At 33.9% G+C, this 16,921-nt stretch overlaps 1 protein-coding gene across 1 annotated transcript in view; it reads right to left on the bottom strand.

Moving 5' to 3' along the window:
* Positions 1-16,921, bottom strand: part of ADGRL3 (adhesion G protein-coupled receptor L3) — an 811,898-nt gene that overhangs the window by 512,545 nt on the left and 282,432 nt on the right. The window contains 1 exon segment of the mRNA XM_021100590.1: positions 4,285-4,505. Coding sequence (XP_020956249.1) covers positions 4,285-4,339 — 55 coding nt within the window. The 5' untranslated portion in view covers positions 4,340-4,505.

Genomic DNA, 16,921 nt, shown 5'->3' with positions numbered 1-16,921 from the left:
AAATTACTTTTTTTCTGCAAAGGTACCATAATAAATACTGTTCCCTTTTATGCACACTAAGTTTTAATGATCTTGTTTTTTTCATAAAAGTTGTGACACAAGTTACTAAGTACAGGTTAATTAAGATGAGATGTAGTTAAAACATTTGAGCACTTCAATCACCTTCTTAACTGCCAGCCTCACTGTGGCTTGGCTGACTTCCCTCCCAGGAACAGATCTACTAGTCCAAGTTCTAAACTGAAAGTATTGCTTTACTGTCAATCAGGATGAATTCCAGATGCCCCTGTTATCACTGGATTTATATTCTCCAATTCCCTTCTTTTCCCTCACTTCCAACCACATCAATACAACAAAAAAATCTTTTATCTTCATGCAACGCTACATTGTTAACAGAAAAGAACTAGCCATCTGCTTTAGCTGCTTCTCTTTACTTCTGCCAGCTCTCATTGCATTATAGATAAGGATTTTATGGCTGTAAAGGAAAGGGGCACAGTCATGGAAAACAGAAAAAGAGAAATACAGAGGTACACAGAGACATAAAATATGGACAGATAAACAGAGAACTAGAGACATTTCCTAATTTTAAAATTGTGTATATATCTATACACAATACGGATGTGCTAATTAACTTTGTTTTCCTATAAAAAATACTGGCCAGACTTTCTAAGATAATGTGGGAGATTATTCAACAAATGTAAACTTTATCTGGAATTAATGCTTTAGCTTAGTTTCTAATTTTACCCATGTAGAAATCATGCAAAAAAGGCATAATTGACAATTGTATACTACCAATTATATACTGCTACCACTGACAATTATATCTTTGCATCACTGACAATTATATTCTATAGTATACTATTATATACTGATGATTATATACTAAGCCTTTATATATTAGTTTGGTAATAATTTTGTTTAGATACTAGTATTAAAAACTTCTGGCAAAACTTCAATGTTAAGGTTCAAGTAGCAAAATATTTCAATTCCCAGGATAACAACAAGGATAATACATTTTCCTTATCTAATGCTGAGAGGTTTAATTCTATTTCAAGATAGTTAGGGGTAGGGAAAGAAAAACAAAGAAGATTTACCTAATGCCAAACATTACGTTAGAAACTACATATATTATTCTACCCATTTCTTAAAATGTCGCTGCATGGAAGAAGTGTTCATTTTTGCAGATAAAAAATAGGCTTACAAATTTTTAAGTTTACTAGAAGCCCCTTGAGGGAAGAATTAAGCACCTTTTGTTCATTACCATATCTTAGCAGCCAGTACAGTTTTCTGGCTCACAGTCTGTGATATCTGTTACCTAATTTACCAAGTAACAGTGTTACAGAGCTTGAGGGCATAGAACTGAAATTTTACCTCAGGTCCGTCAGACTTCGGTGCCCAGCCTGTTGGGGCCCCACACATGGAAGAGGCAGGTAATCTATCTACCTTTCTGCCTCATTTGCTCCCAAAGGACGAGGAGAGCTGAGGTGGAGTTTTCTGAAGGGACGAATGGCCTTGATAGGAATTGATTATCCACTGGCATTAAAAGCAAGTCCGTAATTTTAAAACCTCTGGGTCTCGCGTGTAACTTCAGTCAAGTTCCTTGGCCACTCGGTTCCTTGATGATTTTACCATAAATATTAATGATAATGATGATAATAAATAACATTAAGCCCTGAGAATACTGTGATAATTGCCCCAATATATTTGGTATTGATGGCTATAGAATCAGTGGGCATCATTATTATTTATTCTGGAGAAAGGGCCAGCAATTGGGGTCTTATCCAGAAAAGTTCATTCTCTATGGGTTGGAGCACAAATGAAGCTAAAGCATCCCAACCAACCACAGTAGGCAAAAAGATGCTATCGGGGGTGTTTTGGAAATAAGGGTTTTTATACACCTATTGGAATCCTTCCTCTAAGGTTTCAAGTTATACTGTATTCCTTTAAGCCAGAGTTGGCGGGGAGTCTTAAAAAAAATGTCTATGCTATTAGATTTCAGCACTGATCAAAGCTATACACCTCCCTCTGTTCATAAGCAAGCTGGATTCCAAAAGGCTGCTCCTGTGAAGGCCTTTATTTTCAAGTCCGAATTCATGTCACAAAGGCATTGGAGAAAGCCTTCCATAGAAGGCAGAGAAAACTGACTTGCATTATCTCTGGTGTGTGGCTTGAAGGTACTAAGAGTAAAGTGTATGGGTGGAAATCTTCTATACTGTTTAGCCTGATGTGGTTCAAAGTCAAAATAATATAAAATAGTGCATATAAAATGGAAAAAAATAGTTTTTAGCCCCAAATATTTTATATATCAGGGCCAATAGTCTATGTGCCCTATCCAGAGTTTTTAAAAACTTCTCAGAGTTACTTGGAGACTGTGTGTGTTTTTCATCTATCTATTTGAATTCAGTACAAGCCCCAAACCAAGAGCCACGATCTAAGGCATAGCCATGTTGGGACCCATTAAAATACACAGTAGGCATCAGGTTTTGGAGACTGGAAATTTCACCTCTGAAAAGACAGTCTTTTCTTGCAATGTCTATTCCTGCTATTTTTTTTTATCTACAGTGTAACAGTGAAATTTTAGACTGACTTCTTAAAACACGAGTTGTACATATACATAGAGTTGTGAGTTTTTTTTTAATATCAACATCGAATGTAACAGCTCTAATGGTTAGCTCATTCCTGGCTGTTAAAATTTATTGGGGCAAAAATAAACTGGAAGGGCCCAAAGCATGATGATGGAAATTAACATGTTCAATTACTTAGTATCTGTCATACACTGTGCTAGATTCTTATCATATGCTCTTTTTTTAATCTTCAAAATAACCTTGAGTGAGGCATTTTTATAACATCAAAAAGCCTAATTAGAATCATTATTAGATATACAGATAATTAGAAAAGCACTTGTTTATGAAATGACGTAATTTTTATACTCTCCCATATCACAAAATGTTACATGTATCCAAAAGTGTGAATGTGTAAGCACTGCATCCGTATAAGAATTCAAGAGAAATTTTGAAATCTTTGAAAAATTTACATTGTTTGAAATTAGATGTTTGTACAATTTTACTTTCCTTTTTTAGAAAAAGCACTATCTTACACTGATTTGTTAAAATAAAGGTGTTAAATTCGGGGAACTTCAGGGAAAAACATCAAAAGAGACAAGTGGTTTTATCCAGTTTTTACACTGACAGCAGAATGCAATTCATGTTGAAACATATGAATATAAACCAAATTCAGAACTGCATCACTGAAGAACTACAATAGATTTCTGTAGTCAATTAAAAACCAAAAGTGAGCTGAAAAGGCTAAAAATTAACTTCAGCTGCTTGTTACAGTATAATATTCTGAGACCTCCTAAGCAGTGGCAAATACAGCTGTGTCTCTTTTTCTTTGCTCTAATTACCATTAACGTATGAGATAGTGACTATAGTATGCTATTTTCATCATAGTGTAAAATCAATTATAAGTGGAAAACATTAAACTGTGGTAAAGGAATATATATATAAACTTTAATTTGTCAATTTTTAGAAAGATTCAATGAATATTATACTAAGTGGTATAGAATTTATCTTGCTTTTTTATTGATTGATTATATGTTTTATAAAATTTGCAAAGGGAGATCATTTCTTAACTACATATTCATGCTATAAATACCAAGATGTTTAAATGGACAAAGTATACCAAGATGTTTAAATGGACAAAGTATACAGTCTTTTACAAGTAGATTAGCATGTTTCAGGAAAACTACCTTTCCACACAAGTTCATATTAGTTTGATGTTGCTTTTTTTCTTTTTTTTTGCTGTATTGGAAGGTATATGACAATTTTCCTTTAATGAGAGGTTTGATTTTTATTCTATGTATTAAAAAAAATTTAGTAGAGAAGTAAACACTCAGAAACAAGTGGTTACTTAGTTCAGGGAAATAGATTTTTGGGATTTTTCTTTCAAATGTGCATACTTATTATATTAAAAAGTTATTTTATTTACAAAAATACATACGGAAAAAAATTCAAAATTAATGATATCATTAACAATGCAGATGATATTCCTTAAGTGTGGTAAAAACATGCAAAATTTCTTTTAAAAAAGTTTGTCTCAATATACATTTTAAACAGTATTTTAGGAAATCAAATTCAAAATCATATCTTTTGCAGCTTAAATACATTTCTTACTGCTATTAATATAAAGTGGGCAAAAAATGGAGAGCAAAGATTTAAAAGAAAGGATCAAGTGTAAAAAACTGAGACAAAACTAAGCATCACACAGAAATCTAATTAAAGGTCTTACCATGAACTACTGGCGCTAAGAGCATCATGAAGACTAGTAGCTGTGATGGCCACATGGTTGTGTACCCGGGCGTGAGAGTGCCTCAAGAGTGTTGCAAACTTGAAACAAAATAAGTGTCTTTCAGGTTCTTCCTCTGTATTCCAAGACCGATGATTTAAAAAAAAAAATTCAAAAAGAAATATTCCTTAAAAACGGAAACACCAATATCTCAAATCCGAATCCTGCAAACAAACAAACAAACAAAAAATAAAGGTTATCAAATACAGGTTTTCTTATTTCCTTGAAAGTTTCTTTCCTGACTAAAATATCTGTATACCTTCTCCCTTCATTTTAATGAATGCATATGCATCATACACAAAAATGGGCAACATAAAGGACATTCTTATACATATACATTAACACAAAGTTTTCATTTCCCAGCCCCCAAAATGACTGAAATAAATAATTCAGTCTCACTGTACAAATGAATATAAATAAATTATATTCATTTGTATAATAACTAATGATGAATTTTATAATTTATTAATATGTTTAAATAGATTTGCTATTCTGCATAAACATTTTCCACAAATATCTTTATCAATATTAGAAAAGTTTAAAAAATCATTCATTACCATAAATATTACCAAAAAAAGTTAAAGTATGAGTCTTACTTACTTTCATTCCAGGCACTGATAATCATTCAGAAATCATTCTACGTATTAGCTATATTACTTTTCTAAATATCTTTGCAATTAAATTTTTGAAGATCATAGATTTATGTTAATGATTTCTGCTCAACCATAGTCAATTAATTCAGTAGAAGTTTACTGAATGCCCACAGAAACCCAAAGCATTGGGCTAGGAACATTTATAGAACACTGAGTAAACCTTTCAATCTATTCTCCAGGATATTACAACTTAAAATTAGGAGGAATCTTGCTTAAACGTGTCAAATATATGTGGAAGACATTAAAAACTGTAAGCATTGCAATGTTATTTTGCTAAAGCAAACTAATATAGCTTCCCACTCTTTAAAGTCTGCACAAATTTATCTTAGAAAGTGAGAATGCAGAAGGAACATGACCCAAATTTTGAAGATGTTGTCTTTCACAGTCAGCATTTTTAAAACTGATCAACCAAATACAAACTGGGTCTTCCTTTTATTTCTTTCTTTCCTTCTCTATCTTTTTCTATTTTCTATTCAGAGATTGGTATATATCTAAAATCATTTCATATTTTAAGTACAAATTTAAATTTTTTTCTGTAAAGGGATATTCAAAATAGAGACAGTTAAGCGAGGATTGTATTGAGCCTAATTCTGCCAAAATACATTCCAAAATATTTATGCAGTACTTGCCTTAATTATAAGGCAAAATTACACAAATACATCTGAATTTCTGTCCCTGCTATTCCATAGCATGATAATTAAGAGCACAGATTCTGAAGCAAGACGACTCAATTTCAATTATATCTCAACTACTATTATGACCTTGGGAAATCATTTAATCCCTCAGTTCCATAGTTTCCCGTCTGTTAATGGTGGGGGAGTAATATGACATAATTCATAAGTTATATGAATATAGAATGAGCCAAAATTTGTCATTTTAATTATGTGAAATACATAAAAATATGTATTCCCAGTCTAGTACATGATATGTGCTATATATCTTAAAAATTATTATGCATCTCATTAGTTTTCAATTTTTATCCTACTCATACTCTTTAACATGGTTGTGAGTGAACCAAGACCATTTGATAATTCTACTCCAAATATTTATTGAGTCACTACAGTGCAGGTTGGTTTAGAGAACACTGAATCTGGAAATATCAGATGTAATAGTATTCTAATTATACAGACATTATTAAAAAACAAAGTATGTAAATAGACACTCTCCTGAGATTTACTTTACAAATAGGGAAAGCATTGATAAGAAGAAAAATGTGGTCGAGATAAAACAGACTATGTGAAAAGGAATCATGTGCAGCATTTTCCTTTTGTTTTCTTTATTCACACTTTGGCTCAGACAAGAAAACATTTACAACTCAACTTTCGTAAGTGCCATAAGCATATATAGCTCTTTCAGAAAACAAATTTGAAAACAAGTGCTAATTTAAAATCATATTCTTAAGATGCATTTAATAATTAATGGACACTTAAACTGACAGATAAATCAACAAGTGAACAATCACTCCACCCCTAACATTCAATTATTGTATTATTTTTCCCTCTGTAACTATGGCATCAAGAGATATGTGTGTATATAGATGTATACCAACACAAAACACATATATACATAAGATAAATGTATACAGAAAAAATGGAGAGTGGCCATGAATTATTCTTTATTTCAAAAATATATACTAAATGTCTATCATGGTGAATATTACGGAGAATGCAAATAAAATAGAACAACTTTTCTCATGAGCCCCACTGTAATAGGAAAAAAAAAACACAGGAAGTAAAGTCCCAATATAAAGAGAATAATTGACAATTTCTTAGTTACTATTATATGCCAAGCAGTGTTCTAGATACTATACAATTATATGATTTAATTCTCCACACAAGACTATTAGGTATATAATATGGTCTCATGTTTACTGAGGAGGAAAATGAGACATATCACTCAGCAAGATTTCAAGCCACACATCTAACTGCAACACAAGTCCTCTTTCCATTCTCTGTGGTAGAAATTATCAGGAAAATACATGAGCATAACCAGGGGGATTATTATGCAAGGGAAGAGGACAATGCAGCAAGATTCAGGCCTGGTTTAAATGCATTACCCAGAGTTCCCTCATGGCTCAGCAGGTAAGAATCCCACCTGGTCACTGCAGTGGCCCTGAGGGCTGCTGTGGTGCGGGTTCAATCCCTGTCCTAGGAACTTCCACATCCTGCAGATGTGGCCAAAATATAAATAAGTAAAAATAAAGGGAGTTCCCGCTGTGGCTCAGCAGAAACAAATCCGACCAGTATCCATGAGGATGTGGGTTCAATCCCTGGCCTCACTCAGTAGGTTGAGTATCTGGTATTGCCCTGAGTTGTGGTGTAGGTGCAAGATGCGGCTTGGATCCTGCATTGCTGTGGCTGTGGTGTAGGCTGGTGTCTACAGCTCCGATTGGACCCCTCACCTGGGAACCTCCATATGCCGTGTGTGGAGCTAAAGAGCAAAAAAATAAAAATAAAATAAAGAATAAAAATAACTGTGTTTGTTACCCAATGTGAGGAGTGGAGAACATGGGAATGGCATGGATGTATGAGATAAGAGTAGAGGCACAAAGAAAAAGGAGAAGAAAGACATAATTAGAAAGAAAATCAGCCTAATGATAGCACTGTACCTTTTGGAGTAACCGGAAAATTAGTTCCATACTAAAATATGAGTACTACTATTGTTAACTTAAGTCTACTTTTGATGAAAAACACAATAGTTTATTTCATATGATATATTTTTACCGTGATGAAGTAATGGGGAAAGGCACTTCATAGGAAGGATAAGAAACTGCTTATTTACTATTTATAATAATGGCTTTTTTTTTTTTTTTTTTTTTTTTTTTTGCCTTTTCTGTCTTTGTAGGGCCACACTTGAGGCATATGGAGGTTCCCAGGCCAGGGGTCCAATCAGAGCTGTTGCCACCAGCCTATGTATGCCTGAGCCACAGCAGTGCCAGACCCCAGCTGTGTCCTCTGCCTACACCACAGCTCACAGCAATGCCAGATCCTTTACCTGCTGAACAAGGCCAGAGATGGAACCAGAAACCCCATGGTTCCTAGTCGGATTTGTTTCCACTGCGCCACAAGGGGAATTCCAATAACGGCTTATTTTAAGTTATCACAGCAGTGCCTGAGGCCATGTCTACTACGATTATTCTGCATTTGATTTGGGCACAAGAACTGGTTTTCATGATTGCTATGTAAACAGAGGTGGGGAAAGGAATTTAAATGAATAGACACTATTACATGAGGAGGGTAGAAGTTCTCATTCTTCAGCCTGGCCACTTGTGGACCTCTATTCACAGCTCCATTAATGGGCTAATTTGGGGGGATATCTATTACAACTGCAATAAGTAAATTATATAAATGTTAACAGATAACTTGTAAGATCCTATTGCTCATAAACCACCACTCTTTAAATGTCAACACTAAAAAAAGAAAATTTGGGGGATATTTCTTCTCCAATTTATGTGTTGTCATTAACTTAACCAAATCAATCAGTTTTCAGAGAAAAGGAATCTTCATTTCTGAAACACAGCTCTTCAAAAACAATACAGAAGAAAAATCAAGAATAAACATTAGCAATTCAAGTCACCTATGACAAGATAACTATTCATATAAAAGAGTTCTTAATAATATCAAGCACTTAATAAGTCAATTTCAACATATATTTCCATCTCCAACAAAATGTCTTTAGTTTTTCTACACATGAAGCTCTGTGCTAAAACTATAGGTCAAATGAGGACAGTGTGGCTGTGAGTCCAAAATACAATTGCCATTTTCAAAAAACTTGCAGTAAAATATGGATTCTAGAAGGGCTACTCAACAGTAATTACAAGGCTGTGCAAAATGTGATTGATATATGTTACATGAGATATTCTATAAACACAACATTTAAAAACTGCCATATTTCCATTTGTATGTAACAGCAAGGGGTTTAAAAGCATGCTTAGAATATTCTAGTGCTAGGCAAGTTGGTCAATTTTTCTCAACCTCAGTTTCTTCAACTCCAAAATAGAGAACAATGTTCAACTCGTAGGTTGGTGGTAAGGACTGTCAGTAAGGTTGATGACTATCTGATGCAGAAATGTCATGTCAATCACTGTGCATGGCTGTCACTGCATGTCAGTCATTCACCAATTCTTTGTTTCCTTAATTTCTTCAAAATTGAGGATGAGACCATATGCCTGACTCCCATCCATCTCATTTGCATGTTTTTTTGTTTGTTTGTTTTTGATTTCTCTCTTTCTTAGGGCCAGTGCATATGGAGGTTCCCAGGCTAGGGGTCGAATTAGAGCTGCAGCCTCCGGCCTACACCATAGCCACAGCAATGCCAGATCTGAGGCATGTCTGCGACCTACACCACAGCTCAAAGCCACACCAGATCCTTAACCCACTGAGAGAAGCCAGGGATCGAACATGCATCGTCATGTTACCAGTCAGATGTGTTTCTGCTGAGCCATGTTGGGAACTCCTTACTTGCATGTGCAGGAAACTAATAACACTCTCATTGAGAGAGAGACGCACACTCTCCTTGAGAATTCTATGGCTGAATGATAGATACCAAAACAATGTGAGATTTTATTTTAAAATGATTTTCCATACATTTATCTTGTTTAAGACACACTTTGTTACTTCCACAACTAATTTCCAGTAATAAATCAACACATTAATTGTTTTAAAATTATCACTGAAAGATGCTGTTGCTAATCTTTGTCAAAGATTATCACAATATGGCCAATATTTTGCGTGCCACCCTACCTAAAACTTGGAAAGAACATATTTCTAGTGCAGACCTTGATTAGGTACATGGAGTATATATGTCTGCCAACAAAACCAACTAACTGCACTACTCTTCAAAATACTCAAATTTTAAAAGTGAGGTTGATTACAATGTCCTAATTTATTACATCATTAATATTTAAGTTAATTATGAAATTGTGTGATTTGACTCAAGTGCCACTAAAAATTAAAACAATCAGAACATGGAAAGATATCCTACAAATAGCTTATGTAAATAAAGTCTCTCTTAAAAACTATGGAAAATTATTTGATACATTTAGACTAAAATTCAACCATATAGCACAAGTATACTCTGAAACTATTTTAAATTTACTTATTGCTGAAACAAAAGTTCTTCTAAACTTAAGACATGGATTTTACTTTAGGGAAACTGAGACCTTAAGTTCAGATGTCATCACATTGGCAAAAAATAAAAAGTATAAAAACCAACCCTGCTGCTGAAGCCGTGAGTAAGCGGGTACTCTCTTGTATTTCTGATTATAATGGAAACTGGTGCTGCTCCTATGGAGGGGAATTTGGCTACAGTTGACAAAAACTGCATGTGAATTTGCTTTCTGACCTAGCAAGCCCACTCTACCTTGAGGATTCATTTCCACCAAAACAAAAATATATATGCACAAGGTTAATCATTGCAGGACTGTTTATAACTGCTAAATATTGCAGTATCTGAATAAAACATGGCAACTCCATAAAGCAGAGTGCTATGCAGTTATGCTAAAATTTTTAGGAAAATAAAAAAATTCTGATGTCATGACTTTTTTCCTATTTAATTTCTTCATGTATTTTCTTCTTAAATCATATTTGAAAGCTCCTGTTTTACTTTTATATTTATTTTCTTTCTACAGTCTAAAAAAGATTACTATTAGAATCTAAATGCCATTCATCTTGGAATTGTAACTTTGATTTTACCTACTCTTGATCACATATCTGTAAAATAACTTTCAAACTTTTCCCAAAGTAAAGTACATGTTATTATACCCTTCCCCTCATAATAACCTAGACAAGATATGATATCTTTATAATATTTTTACATCTTGCCACCTATTAAATGCTGACATTTCAAATTCTGATAACTACAAAGTTTACTCCATATCAACTTTCCAAGTTTTTATCAAACCATACTTCATTCTGTATATTACATGTTTTTGCTACATAACTCTTAGAGTTTGAGGGTTTTTTACATGTTTGGCACATGCCAGATGTATAAAATGCCTTGTAGCACTATTTTAATAGTTAATTGGTATATAGTCTTATAACCTCATTGCTAATTATAACAACACAGTTTCCCATTTAGCATGTTTTTCCTCACTTCAAATAGGAAAATTCTAGCTATTTCCTCAAAAAAGATATTACTTTAAAAGTATTTATAAATATTACTTGAGTGCTATCGTTATTCTTCCAGAGTTGTTTGATCGAATTTGAAATTTGAATGACTTGAAATTACATTCTTTAACAAATCAAATATTAACCTTTTAGCAATATAAAATTGACAAATGATAACTTATGAAGTGATATAAAAGTTTAACCTGGAGTTCCCGTCCTGGCGCAGTGGTTAACGACTCTGACTAGGAACCATGAGCTTGGGGGTTCGATCGCTGGCCTTGCTCAGTGGGTTAAGGATCTGGCGTTGCCGTGAGCTGTGGTGTAGGTCGCAGATGTGGCTCGGATCTGGCGCTGCTGTGGCTCCGGCGTAGGCTGGCGGTTACAGCTCCGATTCGACCCCTAGCCTGGGAACCTCCATATGCCTTGGGAGTGGCCCTAGAAAAGGCAAAAAGACAAAATAAATAAATAAACAAAAATAAATAAACAGTTTAAAAAAAAAAAAAAAAGTTTAACCTAATTACTGTAACATTTGTCGCCACCTTAACAAGTAAAGCAAATCTGTGCTATCATAACAGAACATCTAGGTAAACATTACTTAATTGCTGATAGCTCGCTACATTTATAAATAAGATCTAACCATATTAACCAAAATGGGCCAAATGTTTCTAAGAAATATTCATTTAATAAGGATGGAAAATGTATTCAACTAGAATGTTTAATTATGCACAGATGCTTAGATGAGGAGCTCTAATGCTCATTATTCAAATTAAGATGGCAATATTTCCATTATCTACAAATGCATAGTCATAAGCACATATACGTCAATGCTCCATAGTTCAAGCTATCCAAAATCATGGATGTCATCTATTTTCCAAAAAAAAAAAATCTTTCCAAAAGTCATTATACATGGAAAAATCCTGATGTAAATGGAAGCTCTATGATATAATTAACTCTTAAAGAAAGAAGTGGGTAGCAAGAAGAAAAGTCAGATGACTACAATACAACTCCCTCCATTACTGCTCAATAAAATGTGAAAATGACTGCTATAAAGATCACTAGGTAGAAGTAAAATAAGTTTTAAAGTAATTCAGATTGAGCAAAATATACAATGTCTTTAAATGTTAGCTATAACTTACAATATCTATAACCTAAAACATACTCTTGTTCTAAAGTATTCTTATTTGCTAAAAAAAGTATACATATAATTTTTCAACTGAGAGTCAGTGCGCATGCTCTATGGAATTGTAAAGTACTATTGGTTTGGGTCCTACTATTGATCAGACCTATTTTTTAAAACTTAAAACACTTTCTCAACATTTTGACCCTAGAAACCAAAGCAGTACAATAAGGCTCAAGGATCATACTTTCTTCAATGTTTATGTAATCAAAGAACATAACATTAAATAACTATTAAAACATATTAACTGTTGAGTCTATTTGCTAATAATAAGGAGCTGAATGTTCTAGCAATGAAAACTTTTAAATAGAATTAGTTCCGTTTGGAGATTCATAGAGAACAAATTCTCAATCATCTTGCTTAATATTTTCAAGAAATATTAAGTTCAGTCAACCCCATTTCAGGTGTGGGTCTGCATGTGTGTGTGGTGGTGTGTGTGTGTGTGTGTGTGTGTGTGTGTTTTGGCCACACCCATGGCATGCAGAAGTTCCCAGGCCAGGGATGGAATCCATGCCATAGCAGTGACAACACCATGTCCTTAACCACTAGGCCACTAGGCAACTCCTACTCACGCATGTTTTTATTCATCAATGTGCTCCAGGAGATTGTTATTTAATATAGATAATGTGAACTGTGGTCATAGAAGATATGCGATTATATATATATATATATATATATATATATGTGTGTGTGTGTGTGTGTGTGTGTGTGTATATATATAAAATGTGTGTGTGTGTATATATAATGTATTTGTATATACATATATATATATATTTATGGCATGTCCTCAAACTAAAGGAGGAAGGGGAGGAAAAGGAGTACCAGGAGGACAACAATGGGACAGGAAAGAAGAGGAAAAGTGATAATGCCAAAAAATAAAAATAATAAAATATAAATCCAAACATGATAAGGAAGGGAGCTAAAATAATAAAGGCGATTACACAGCTTGGAAGATCTGGAAGACCTGAAACAAGAGAGTGATACTTGTGCTAGAATATGAAGAACACACAAAATTTCATCCAACAGTTGTTGGAAAAGAATTATTTTGGGTTGAGGTTTGTTACAAAAAAAAGTTAAAGGCAGGTAGAAAACACAGCAAATGACAGAACTGCAAGTTATCTGGTATATCAGGTCTCCTGAATAAGTAAGGAAGGAGAGAAAATCACAGAGACGATGCATTGGGCAGAATAGGAAAGGTTTTGAGGATTATATACAGGAATTTGAATTAAATTTGCTCAGTTTCCAGGTATAAGTTTTATAAAATGTAAAGAATTTTTTTTTAATTTTTAAAAGCACAAATTACAGAAATAAATAAAAATCACTGCAAACTCTGTACTTTAAGAATGAGGGTAGACATTTATAGTGAGTATATGCTAAAAATTTTTATAATCATCTATATTGCTCCTGAAAACTTGAACAGTTCGCTCTGAATTTAATTTGTGTAAGTGATCTTTTGTGTGAAAGAAAGAGCCGAAGTTAATAAAGACATTAAGTTGAAATAGAGATATTAAGTGAATCATTTAGATAGTACCTCACACGACATCACACAAAAATAATGACATCTTTGCATTTTCATCACATGATACTTTTGTCAGGGTTCCAAACTTGCATAACATTGCTAAGCAGCCATTATGCTATTTGAGATCAAATATTGATTCCAGAAAATTACATTTTTATAGACAATGGTATTGGTGCGCACTTGGCAGTGTATTTCTACCAAAAAAAAAAAACCAGACTATAACTGTGCTACTTGCATGTACAGATGCATATTTGATAACACATTCAAGACAAATACATCCAGGAGGAAATTTCAGATACGCCAAATATGTATTTGCCTTGACCTAGAATTGGAGGTGGTCATATCTTTCTTAGTCCTTTATTTCTGCACATTTTGAAAAAAATCTAAGCTCCTGTCATCAAGTATTAAACATTGCATAAGTCAGAACCATGAAAATCAGCATGAATAGAAGGCATATCAGCTTTGGAGTTAGAAAAGGCATTGAAGTCCTCGCTCTTCAAGCTGTGAGCTGTAAGACTACAGGCAGATTACTTAAATTTTCTATGCCCTAATGTTCATATTTAAAATTAATACTTATTCCACCAGATGTCTAGAAGACTTAAATAATAGCTTTACATATACATATATTTATATGACCTATAAAGATTCCTGGCAAGAGTGGGCATTCAATAAGTGAGAAAAACCCTTGCCCTCATTAAATGAAGGGTTTTATATAAAAGTAGGGTTATAAATGGTAAATGAGATTATATTCCATAGTGAGTGGGACAGAAGAACATTTGATAGGGATTTGTGAGTGGGTGGGAAAGGGGCTAGGATCAGAAGGTACAATGTAAACACTATGCTTTTTGAAGATTAAAATGGTCCTGGTATTCAGGAAGGAAAATGAGGAGGAAAGAAAAATAGGCTCGTGATATCTGTAACAGCATTAGCCAGAGTTATACGCTGGTAGTTCACAGTGGCCTACCAGTGCAGCAGAATTGGGATTTAAAATATAGATTATCTGAAGAAAGTCAAGACAGTTTTTCCAGTGGCAGAAATATCAAAGTTATATGTTTGGTCAGGGTGGAAGAAAAAGAAATCAGGATGAAAAAGAAAGGTGAAAACAGAGGATGGGTACCGAAGACACAGGAAAAATCAAATCCACTAAGAGGCAGGGAGAACAGCTCAGGAATAAAACTCCACATCTGTTGGAGCTTTGACATAAGTCTTCATTCCTTCTCATTCCTTCCCTACTCTCTCCTCCACAATTTTCAGAGCAATCAGAGCAAAGAAATACCTATTTGTATTCAATTTAAAAACATGTTAAAAGTTACCCGCAACACTTTTCAAGCAATGAAACGCTCAATTTCCACACATTGTCTGAAACACTCACAAACGATATTTTTTATTGCTTAAATAAAACACACATCCCCCTATATTTCAAACATAATTTGATGCTATGTTAGAAAGCAAGTAATCTAGGAAAGGAATTTTAATAAGAAAGTTCTCTAGAGTAAAAGTCCCATCTAATTGTCTTTCACATAACATTATGTCTAACAAGTGTCTATTAATGTTTAGGAACAAAGTTGGATTTAATGAACAATGATATTTTGGGCTTTAGGGCAGCATACTACTTAACCTGAAATAGAGTGATGTTTTACTGAGGATTATTTTCTTGTGACTTGGCCCTGAGTTAACCTTCTCCTTGAGCTCCCACAAAGCATTTGGTTGGAGTTCATTTCCAATAGGCTATGAATAAGATAACATTTTCCTCCATGGATAGGTTCAACAGAAAATGAAATCAATGAGTTTAAAATTAAGCTATGTATAAATAATTACATTAAGGCAACGAATTTGGAAAATAACTCTATTGCCTGAAATGAGAGAGTTCAACTAACTAAAAAGTGAGTATCAATCTCTTTCCATGTATGTTATTTGTGAAAAAGATCCTTTGCTCTTCACAAATGAAAATACTCATAAAACCTCAAATTTTTACCATTAATATTAACTGTGAAAAAAACAGGTCTGAATGAACATAGCCATTATTTCAAAGGATATTCAAAAAATCCACAACTGCTTTGCAACATGTCATTTATGATCTATAACCAAGGACTGATTTCTGTATAAAGGAAAGTAAAGATTAGGTAAGACAAGGAAGATATGGTTAACACATACAGAATATAAGAAGTTTCTACTTCAAAGTAAATAATCCCATGTCTAACAGGAGCATGTGAATCTATTTCAAAATCTAGAGCATGAGGCAAAAATAACATCTGTCCTCATAACAACAGTTAACATTTATTGAGCCCTTAGTATTTCATGCTGTTGTAAGAGTTTCCCACATATATTTAAAAGATAATTATATGTAGGAGTTCCTGTTGTGGGTCAGTGGTTAACAAATCCAACTAGGAACCATGAGGTTTCGGGTTTGATCCCTGGCCTTGCTCAGTGGGTTAAGGATCCGGCATTGCCATGAGCTGTGGTGTAGGTTGCAGACGAGGCTCAGATCCCGCGTTGCTGTGGCTCTGGTGTAGGTCAGTGCTACAGCTCCGATGTGACCACTAGCCTGGGAACCTCCATATGCCGCAGGAGAGGCCCAAGAAATGGCAAACACATACAAAAAGATAATTATATGTAATTAATTAAATGATCTTTATTAATAAATAATTACATAACTAAATGGTTTATTTAACAAATTAAATAAATGAATTCTTTAATAAATTTAATAAATAAATCTTTTGATTTTAAATGATTTATTCCCACATAAATCATATAATTGCTTCAAGGTAAACATTATTGTTAATCTCATAACAATTCAAAGGAAGGGGCTATTATAATTTCTAACTGGCAAACAAACCGAGGAACCAAGAAGTTAAAGAACTTGCTGAGATCACATAGCTAAAAATGAACAAGCCCAGACTGGCACCTCAATAGTCTAAACCCAGGCTATGTGCTTTCACGCATTAGAGCCCACTGACTCTCATCACTTCTACTGACCCCAGATTCTATGACTCTATAGCACACCTACTATAAACTGAAGGTTCAGTTCCCCTGCAGAATTCACATGCTGAGTACAAATCCCAATGTGATGAAATTTACAGGCGAAGCTCTTGAGAGATGATTAGGTCATGAGAACTGAATTCTC

Source organism: Sus scrofa, chromosome 8, assembly GCF_000003025.6.
Source record: "Sus scrofa isolate TJ Tabasco breed Duroc chromosome 8, Sscrofa11.1, whole genome shotgun sequence".
NCBI classification, from domain to species: Eukaryota; Metazoa; Chordata; class Mammalia; order Artiodactyla; family Suidae; genus Sus; species Sus scrofa.
The sequence above is the reverse complement of the archived record's forward strand: the minus strand, read 5'-3'. Positions and strand labels throughout refer to the sequence as shown.